This window comes from Orcinus orca, chromosome 3 (genome assembly GCF_937001465.1).
Source record: "Orcinus orca chromosome 3, mOrcOrc1.1, whole genome shotgun sequence".
NCBI classification, from domain to species: domain Eukaryota; kingdom Metazoa; phylum Chordata; class Mammalia; order Artiodactyla; family Delphinidae; genus Orcinus; species Orcinus orca.
In genome coordinates this window covers 15,869,254-15,878,791 of record NC_064561.1, presented here as the reverse complement: position 1 = coordinate 15,878,791, position 9,538 = coordinate 15,869,254, and the positions used below count along the sequence as shown (strand labels likewise).

The 9,538-nt window shown below is 59.9% G+C and overlaps 1 protein-coding gene across 3 annotated transcripts in view; it reads left to right on the top strand.

Annotated features, from left to right (window-relative positions):
* Positions 1-248: 248 nt before the first annotated feature.
* The window catches only part of OBSCN (obscurin, cytoskeletal calmodulin and titin-interacting RhoGEF), a 146,700-nt gene continuing 137,410 nt past the window's right edge, over positions 249-9,538 (top strand). For 2 of the 3 annotated variants that reach the window (XM_049708314.1, XM_049708316.1), the window contains exons 1-6: positions 249-1,256; positions 2,412-2,681; positions 2,930-3,190; positions 3,931-4,239; positions 4,709-4,975; positions 5,422-5,706. In XM_049708314.1, coding sequence (XP_049564271.1) covers positions 272-1,256; positions 2,412-2,681; positions 2,930-3,190; positions 3,931-4,239; positions 4,709-4,975; positions 5,422-5,706 — 2,377 coding nt within the window. In that variant the 5' untranslated portion in view covers positions 249-271. The remainder of the gene's footprint in view (positions 1,257-2,411; positions 2,682-2,929; positions 3,191-3,930; positions 4,240-4,708; positions 4,976-5,421; positions 5,707-9,538) is intronic. The other variant, XM_049708315.1, reaches the window with a different exon arrangement.

The following is a 9,538-nucleotide window of genomic DNA, read 5'->3' as shown; positions in this document are numbered from 1 at the left end:
GTCCAGAAAGAGGCAAATCGACACTTCTGGACCACCATACCATCTGGTGATGCTACCTGCAGGGATGGGGTGTGTCAGGGGAGACGGCACCCGGATGGGGAAGAGGGGCCATGTGGAGGGCTTTACCCTGGATTAAGCTGGATTTTCCAGGACAGGTGAAGTGGCCACGTGGGGAAAAGGAGGGGGGCTCTAAGCACAGCAGAGTCTCATCCCCACTCTGTCCTTCCCCCTCACCCCACTCGCAGGTTCCCTCACCCCCCCCACCACCACCATGGATCACTCCTCGTTCAGCGGTGCACCTCGCTTCCTAACCCGGCCCAAGGCCTTCGTGGTGTCGGTGGGCAAAGACGCCACGCTGAGCTGCCAGATCGTGGGCAACCCTACGCCGCAGGTCAGCTGGGAGAAGGACCTGCAGCAGGTGGAGGCGGGCACTCGCTTCCGCCTGGCCCAGGACGGCGACCTGTACCGCCTCACCATCTTGGACCTGGCGCTGGGTGATAGCGGGCAGTATGTATGCCGTGCGCGCAACGCCATCGGCGAAGCCTTCGCGGCGGTCGGCCTGCAGGTGGACGCCGAGGCAGCGTGCGCCGAGCAGGCACCCCACTTTCTGCTGCGGCCCACATCCATCCGCGTGCGCGAGGGAGCCGAGGCCACCTTCCGCTGCCGCGTGCGCGGTTCGCCGCCGATGTCTGTGAGCTGGGCCAAGGATGGGCGGCGCCTGGGCGCGCTGGACGCTCCCCGAGTGCGCGTGGAGGCGAGCGGCGAGGCGAACGCGCTGCGCATCCTGGCTGCGCGTCCGCGCGACAGCGGCACTTACACGGTGCACGCGGAGAACCCGCTGGGCGCCGCTAGTGCAGCCGCCGGACTTTCAGTGGACAAGGAAACAGACGCAGACTGCCCACCTGGGGCCTCCACAGCCATGCTCCTGGCGCACCTGCAGCTGCGGCGCGAGGCCATGCGCACCGAGGGCGCCCCGGCCTCGCCACGCAGCGCCTGCACGCGCACCTGCACGGTGACTGAGGGCAAGCACGCGCGCCTCAGCTGCTTCGTGACGGGTGAGCCCAAGCCTGAGATAGTGTGGAAGAAGGATGGGCAGCTGGTGGCCGAGGGCCGGCGACATGTGGTGTATGAGGACGCGCAGGAGAACTTCGTGCTCAAGATCCTCTTCTGCAAGCAGTCAGACTGTGGCCTCTATACTTGCACGGCGTCCAACCTCGTGGGCCAGACCTACAGCTCCGTGCTAGTCGTCGTGCGAGGTGAGCTCCTGGCGCCGGGCACGAGGTCACTGTGCGCAGTGAGCACAGGCAGAGGCTCCTCCCCAGGCCTCCTGTCTTTTCCTTCCAGCGTTGGCTGCTGCTGCCATCTCCCCACCCTGTGCCTGTCTGGTAGAGGAATCCGTGGTTGGAGGTCTTGGCAGCTCTCGCTGCTCTGTTCCATTGTCTGTGTGAGAGTAACACGAGTATACAACAAAGTGCTTTGTCACTAACACCCCCTCCCTCTGGGAGACGGTCAGGGTGCCCAGTGGCTGAGCCTGCTCTCTCCAGGCTGAGGGTGACCTGGCTCTCCACCCCTCCTACAGGATGCTGAGGGGGTCTCCCTGGCAGAGCTGGAAGGAGAGCAGGAGCAAGGACAAACCTTGCGCTGTCGGAGGCCTCAGGCTGGGGCTGCACCAGGGTGCAGCTTGAAGGTGGTTCTGGGTCAGTTTGCAGGCTCATGTCCAGGTCTGGGGGCTCCCCCAGGGCACCGGGGCAGCTGTAGGCAACACCATCAGAATTTGCTGGAGGGCTGTTTACTCTTGTTTCCTAAGACCAGCCTCTTGAAGTGGTTGGAGTCCCACCTCCACTTTTTACCAGCTGTAGGATCTCCAGCAGGGCGCTTCAACCTTTGTGTGTGTGCCTCAGTTTCCTCGTTTTTCGCACGGAAGTGCGCTCCTGGAGTTGAGCGATTCCGCAGGCCAGTACTTGTCCAGTGGCCTCACTGCTGTGTGAACCCAACCCATCCTGCCCGTCCAGGACCAGCCTAGGGGCCTGCTCAGTGGGGCTGCTTGCTGTGGCTTCACCTGCCTCATTTCTCCTTTTCTCTTCCAGACTTCTCCTTACATTTTGGGCGGGGGGCTCTTTCCTTTAAGTTCTCTTCCCTCTCCTCTGTCCTCCCTCCTTTTCTATACCCCTACCTCCCTCTGTCCCCTCCTTACAGCTCCTCTGCCCTCCCACCCACCACCCTCTGCCCCCAAAGCCCCTCCAACCCCTGTCCCGGCTCCCTGCCCCCACACCAGCCTTACACGTCCCTTTACCCTGCCCCCCTCCTTCCGCTCACCCTCCTCCTCGCCCCCTGACCGCCCCCTCCGTCACCCCTCCTGCCTGCCCCTCTTCCCTCTCCGCGCCCCACTCACCTGAGCTCTTTTTCCGCAGAGCCCAAGGTGCCCTTCAGAAAGCGGCTGCAGGACCTGGAGGTGCCAGAGAAAGCGTCGGCCACGTTCCAGTGTGAGGTGCCGCAGCCGCCCATGGAGACTGCGTGGTATAAGGAGGAGACGCGGCTGTGGGCCGGTGCCAAGTACCTCATCGAGGAGGCAGGCGCTGAGCGCCGGCTGACCGTGCTCAACGTCACCTCCGATGACGATGCTGTGTACATCTGCGAGACGGCAGAGGGCAGTCGCACGGTGGCCGAGCTGGCGGTGCAAGGTGGGCAGGCAGGGGGCCCAGGGACTGGGCAGGGTCCGGGTCTCACAGGAGCTGGGCAAGCGGCGTAGGTAGGGGGCGGGTGGGGTGGGCAGGACCCTGGCACGAGGGGTGCGTCAGGGAGGGGTGGGGTGAGCACTCGGGGGACAGGGGCGGGAAGGAGGTAGGGGTGGGACAGGCCTACAGGGGTCTCTCTGACCAGCTGCAGCCCTTCCCCCTCCCCTTCCCCACTGCTCCTCTGCCCACCCCAGGCAACCTCCTTCGAAAGCTCCCGAGGAAGACAGCTGGGCGAGTGGGAGACACGGCCGTGTTCTGTGTGGAGCTGGCCAAGCCAGAGGGCCCCATCCACTGGCTGTGGAACCAGAAGGAGGTGGTGGCCGGGGGCCGAGTGGCCATTACTGCCGAAGGCACGTGCCACACGCTGACCGTCTCCCAGTGCAGCCTGGACGATGCCGGTGAGGTGGCCTTTGTGGCTGGGGGCTGCCGGACATCCACCCAGTTCTGCGTGTCAGGTAAGGGCCTAGGGAGTACCTGTCACACAGAGGGTACACTGCCCACAGTCCACTGGGCCCTGCTCTGAGTTGTCGCCTGTTGCGGGGAGCACCGTGCGGGGCAGGGAATGCCTAGGTTGGAGCTCTGGTTCTCCGGGGCTCATGGTTTGTTTGACATCCTCCTCCACTGTGGTCACACTAGGCATCTGCAAAGTAGGAGTCCTGGTGGCCCCCCACCCTGTGAACCAGATTAGAAAGTGCAGGTTGTTCTAGAAGCACGGCGTGTAGGGGGTGACATCGCGGGTGTGTCCTCTTTCTGTGGCCTTTGGTGTTGAGATTGGCTCCCCCAGGGTCAGCCCTTTGCTGGGGATAGGGACCCTGCACGTGGGTCTCAGCACCCTTGGAAGGGTCATTGTGCCTTGCCTCAACCATCATCCAGCCCAAGATCCCCATGGAGTCAAGGCTGAGGACTGGAAAGAGTTCCTTTCCAGGCCACGTGGACAGCTCAGGGTGGCCCCGAAGCCCGGGCACTCTTTTCACTACAAACAGAGAAATGGCCACACCTGAGACTGGGGTTATGGGCTCACAGCGTCCTCTTGGGCTGGCAGTCCCCTTGGGCTGAGGCCATTTCAGACCACCAGGGCAGTGCCCCTGGGGAGGGCTGGGAATTCTGTGACAACCCCTTTATCCTCCTGGGACCTTGGAGCCAGGGCCTGGGGAGGGGGCTCCCAGCTGTTGACACGGGCCCGTGCTCTGCTCAGCCCCCAGAAGGCCGCTCCTGCGTGCTCCTGAGGCCCCTGTGGTGAAGGCCAGGACAGAGAGCTCTGTGACCCTTGGCTGGTCGCCACCACCCCATGGGGACCGCCCTGTTGCTATCGATGGATACCTGGTGGAGAGGAAGAGAGTGGGCACCTACCCCTGGAGCCGGTGCCATGAAGACGAGTGGGTGGCAGTGCCTGAGCTGACTGTGGCTGGCGTGGCCGAGGAGGGGGAATTCCAGTTCAGGGTGTCAGCTGTGAACAGCTTTGGCCACAGCCCCTACCTCGAGTTCCCGGGAACTGTACACCTGGGTAAGTGTGGAAGGTTCTGTTCTCCCCGGCACCCTGGTGACAGCCTGTGGGGCCATCTGCCCCTGAATCACCCAGACCCAGAGTGTGGCCCAGCCTTGGAGAGGCCAGAGTGACTCATGGGTCCTCCTTACGGTAGTGGGGTGGGCCCAGGGTCCTGATGCTGTTGAAGACTTTTTTGTGGGAAGGCCGGGGGACCCAAAGACAGGACTCAAGCCCCACAGGAACCTATCTGTATCCACCATCCCCCGGGCACTGGGCTACACAGCTGCCCTGCCACACTGGGTTTGTGGGATCTGAAGGGGATCTCGGGTGGCTGTAACTTGTCCTCACTCCACCCTGCATCTGACTTTTGCTCGTGGTCTCCATGCGCTTGTCCAGTGGACTTCCTAGCGCAGGGGTTATTTGGGCCCAGGCATTGGAGGAGAGGAGGGCAGGGGCCCAGCTCCTTCCTGAAGCCCCCATCCCACAGCCCCGCAGCTGGCTGTGAAAACACCTCTGAAGGCGGTAGAGGCAGTGGAAGGCGGCGAGGTGACCTTCTCTGTGGACCTCACTGCGGCCTCAGCAGGGGAGTGGTTCCTGGACGGGCAGGCCCTGAAGGCCAGCAGCGCGTATGTGATACACTGTGACGGCACCCGGCACACCCTCACCATTCGCTTGGTGCCCGTCAGCCTGCACGGGGCCGAGCTCAAGTTCGTGGCCAATGGTATCGAGAGCAGCATCCGCATGGAGGTCCGAGGTAGGGGGACCCCATCCCCTGAGCCTGGGGCCCCTCTGAGCCCCGTTTCCTCCAGGAGTGGGGGCGGGATGGGGTCCCTGGGGTCTCAGGTCTCGGAAGATCTTTCGTTGCTCCTGGGGCAGGCGGGCTGCCGGATGAAGTGGGGCCAGGTGGTGGGGTGTGCAAGGTCCCCGGGTGTGAGTGGAAGAGGGGCTAAAGTGTCCCCAGTGGCGCCAAGCTTCAATTCTCTGTCTGTATGCCCCCCTTCCCTTCCCCTTCTCCCCTCCTCCCTCTTTGTTGATTCCTTCTATGCCACTTCTTGTCCTGTCTCCGCCTTTCTTGCCTCTCTGACTCCACTCCACCATATCTGGCTCTTCCCCCTCTGTTCACTCTGCCTCGTTCCACTCCCCCCTGTCCACTTCCCCCTTCACCCACACCCCCTTTTTCCACCTGTCTGTGACTTCCAGCAGCCCTGGGGCTGACGACCAAGGGTCCGGCAGCAGCAGTGGCAGCACGGGAGGTGCTGGCCCGGCTGCACGAGGAGGCCCAGCTCCTGGCCGAGTTATCGGACCAGGCTGCAGCTGTGACGTGGCTCAAGGACGGACACGCACTGTCTCCAGGCCCCAAGTATGAGATGCAGGCATCAGCCGGGCAGCGGGCACTGCTAGTGCGGGACGTGAAGCGAGAAGACGCAGGCCTGTATGAGTGTGTCAGCCACGGCGACCGCATCACCTACCAACTATTGGTGCAAGGTGACACCAGTGTGTGTGTGTTCATGTCCTCCCTGGGCCGCCGCCGTGGCCAGGGCCGCGCATTCTGTCCCCCAGCTCTGGATAGGCTCTGGGGGACCTGGGTAGCAGGAGCCGCTGTTCTCTGTCCCCGTGGGGACGGTGGGGGATCAGGGGCTCTGCCAACCCCCTGAGGAGGGTGGGGAGTCAGATGGGCTCAGGTGACCCTGTGGGGAGGGCAGGGGTGTGTGTGGGGTGCTCAGCCCATGCTATGGAGACAGTGGTGGGGTGGGATGGAGTCAGGTGACCATGTGGGGAGGGCAGGAGTCTGGGCAGCTCTGCTGACCTTGTGAGGAGGGTAGGTGACCCCTGAGGGTAGGGTGGGGAACCAGGGACCCTGCCAACCCCATTGGGAGGGTAGGGGTCAGGGACTCTGCTCAGTAGGGGAGGAGCTTCCTATGAGTGGGTGGCACTTGGGTGGTTGAAAGTCAGCAGCTGAGGCTGGCCCTGTCTCTGAAGGGGCCTAGGTTTGGGCGAGGGCCAGTGTCTCCCATGATCCTGAAGCCCTGAGCACCTTCCTCTGCTAGCTGCCTGGGCACGGGTGTGGTTAGGGTTCTGTCGGCCCCCTGACCTGCCCATGGGCCCTTGTAGACCTCACATCCTGTTTTGCACAAGGACATGGCTGGTGGCTGTGTAGACGCCATGGCCGGGGGCTCAGCCCACTTTGAATACCAAACTTCAGAGGCCCACGTGTGTGTACACTGGTACAAGGATGGGGTGGAGCTTGGTCACTCCTGCCAGTACTTCTCACAGGAGGACATGGGCACTGGCTGGTGGCTACCTCAGTCACCGTGCAGGATGAGGGCACCTACTTGTGCCAAGTGGGCGAGGACTCTGTGGACTTCCGGTCGCGTGTCTGTGGTTAGTGCACTGCCTCCCAGGCTTGGTGTGTGGGGAGCAGGTCTGGCTGCATCCAGCTGTGCGGCACTTGCAAGGCCAAGCTGTCTCTCCCTTCATTTCTTCTGAGAATACTTGGGGGTAGGGGCAGTTACTTCTGAATCTGGGTGAAGAAACGACCCATGAAACTAATATATATAGGTGAAGAATGCAGGCCTGGAAAATAAAAGATAAGAAGGAAATTTAAAGCCCTTGTCCTCTTTTTAAAGATGAGGAAATGAGGCAGAGCAGACCTAGAAAGTGCTGGAAGTGTCCTTGGAAGGTTAGATTTGGATCTTGGTGAATCTGAGGCCCTGGCTCTTTCTAGAAGCCATTGAGGTCTCTTGGCAGATTCTCCAAGTCCAGTTCTGCCCCATCTTGGCCCTCAGAAGGGTCTCTGCCATGCCGCCCACGCCTCCTTCCATCTGAGCACAGGCACTGGGGCTGGGCTGCCCATCATGGAGCTCTGAGGCTGCTTCCCATCACACCCAGGAGGGGTTGGGGTACCTGGACCAACTGTGCCCATGGAGGGTTCCATGTGCAGCACCTCATCACAAAGGATCCTCATGGCGGGTGGGATCCGAGGCTGCCTGGGGTCTAGAGCAAAGCTCTGTCATGGCTCCAGGACTCGGGAAACCTCACCTTGGCAGAGCCTCTGCTGTGTATCCCTCCCTGTTGCCAGAGCCCTCGGCGATGTTTGCCAAGGAGCAGCCAGCACTCAGGGAGGTACGGGCCGAGGTGGGGGCCAGTGCCACGCTGAGCTGTGAGGTGGCCCAGGCCCAGACGGAGGTGACATGGTACAAGGATGGGAAGAAGCTAAGTGTGAGCTCAAAAGTGTGCATGGAGGCCAAGGGCTGCACCCGGCAGCTGGTGGTGCAGCAGGTGGGGAATAGGGACGCTGGGGAGTACAGCTGTGAGGCCAGGGGCAGAAGGTCTCCTTCCGCCTGGGGTGTCACAGGTCAGTTGACCATTTCATAGGAACAGGCCTGGAGGAACCAGGCCTGTTTTCAGTGCGGGTGACGGCAGTGCTCAGCTGACTCATCAGGCCCGTATCAGTTATACAAATAACCCCAGAACTTAGTGGCCCAATGGAACAGTCTGTGGGCAGGAATTCAAGCAGTGCTCAGCGTGGGTGGCTCATCTCTGCTCCACCTGGTGTTGACTGGGACAGGAGGATCCAGTCTGGCCTCATTTGTGTGTCTGATGTCCCAGTCAGGGGGCTGGCTGTGATGACAGGCCTCTCTCTTCTAGTGATGTTGTCTGGGCTCATTCCTGTCTGGGACCATGCTGTTCTCTCCTCTGGGCCTATGCTCTCCTTGTGACATCTCATTCTCAAGGCCTCTTTCTCCATGTGGGTAGCCTGAGCTCCTTCATCTTCTGGCTGGGTTCCCTTTAGGGATTAGGAGATGCTACAGGGTTTGTTAAGATTTGTTTTCACCAGTCCCAGAATATTACATTCTGTGTGTTTTATTGCACAAAGCCAGACATAAGGCCAGCCTAGTTCCAAGGAGTTGGAGAAGTAGACCTCACTGTTGATGAGGAGTCCCCTGGTTAATTGGGGACAATTTCTAACAATCTACCACAAGGACACAGGCTCTATCTGTCTAGATCTTTGCTTTCTTGAGCATAGATAAAGATCTTTCTAAAGCTTATTGCCTCATGGTCACAAGATGGCTTCCCTAGCTCCAGCCATCATGTTCAAGGTGGGAAGAACATGTAAGGATTGTGTGTGTGTTTGTTTTTTTCCTTTTCACTGCTGTGCAGTAAATTATCACAAACTCAGTGGCTTAAAATAATGCCCATCTGTTAGTTCACAGTTCTATAGATCAGAATTCAAGATGTGGATTCTGGATTCTCTTTTCAGGGTCTCAAGGGCTGGAATCCATATGCCATCTGGCTGAGTTCTCTCAGGGTCCTTTTCCAAGCTCATCCAAGTTGCTGGCAGAATTCATTTCCTTGTGGTTCTGGGTCTAAGGCTATTTCCTGGCTGGCTGGCAGCCAGGGGCTGCTCTTAGGTCCTTTGCCACATGGCCCCTCATGTCCATTCGCTCTTATGCTCCAAATCTCTTTGGCCAGGAAGAACCCCCTCCCTTCTAAGGTCTCACCTGATTAGGTCAGGCCCAACCAGGATAATCTCCTTGTTAATGAACTCATAGTCAACTGATCTGGGACCTACATTCCTTCTGCAGAATCCCTTCACAGCAGTGCCTGGATTAGTGTTTGGTGGAATAGCTTGGAGAAGGTGCAGGCATACGGTGGTGCACGGATCTTGAGGCAGTCCTACCTAGCACAGGGTGTCACCTGCTCTTTCTTCTATTCAGAGAACAGATGCTCTCTGAGGAGCCCACAGCAGATTTTCCCTATGCCTCCTAGTACTGTGTGGGTCCGATGGCCATGCCTTGCTCAGACACCTGGGAAAGTGAGTCCTAATCTTCCAGCTTCAGCAGTGGAACATTGAGGGTGGTAGAGGTGGGCATCTGGTGGTGTGGCTGGCCTGGTTCTGCTGAGGGATCTGTCCTGCGGCACTGGCCCATGCCCCCATCAGGGTGGCTGTGCCCTGGTTTTGGACACTGACTTCGAGGCAGGCTGTGGAGGGATCAGAGTGAACATGGTCAGACCTCACTCCTGCCTCTTAAGAGTCGTTAGTGTTGTGTCCCCCTGAAGTCTGTCTGGAAACTCAGAATGTGGCCTTAACTGGAAATGGGGTCTCTGCAGACAACATCAAGGAAAGGATCACAAGATGAGATGACTCTGGATTAGGGTGGGCCCTGACTCCAATGACAGGTGTCCTTTGAGAGAAAGAAGAGGGATATTCGCGATACAGATACACAGGGACATGGCCAATGACAATGGAGGCAGAGATTGGGGTGATGCAGTCACAAACCCCGGGATGCCTGGAACCACCAGATTATAGCCATCC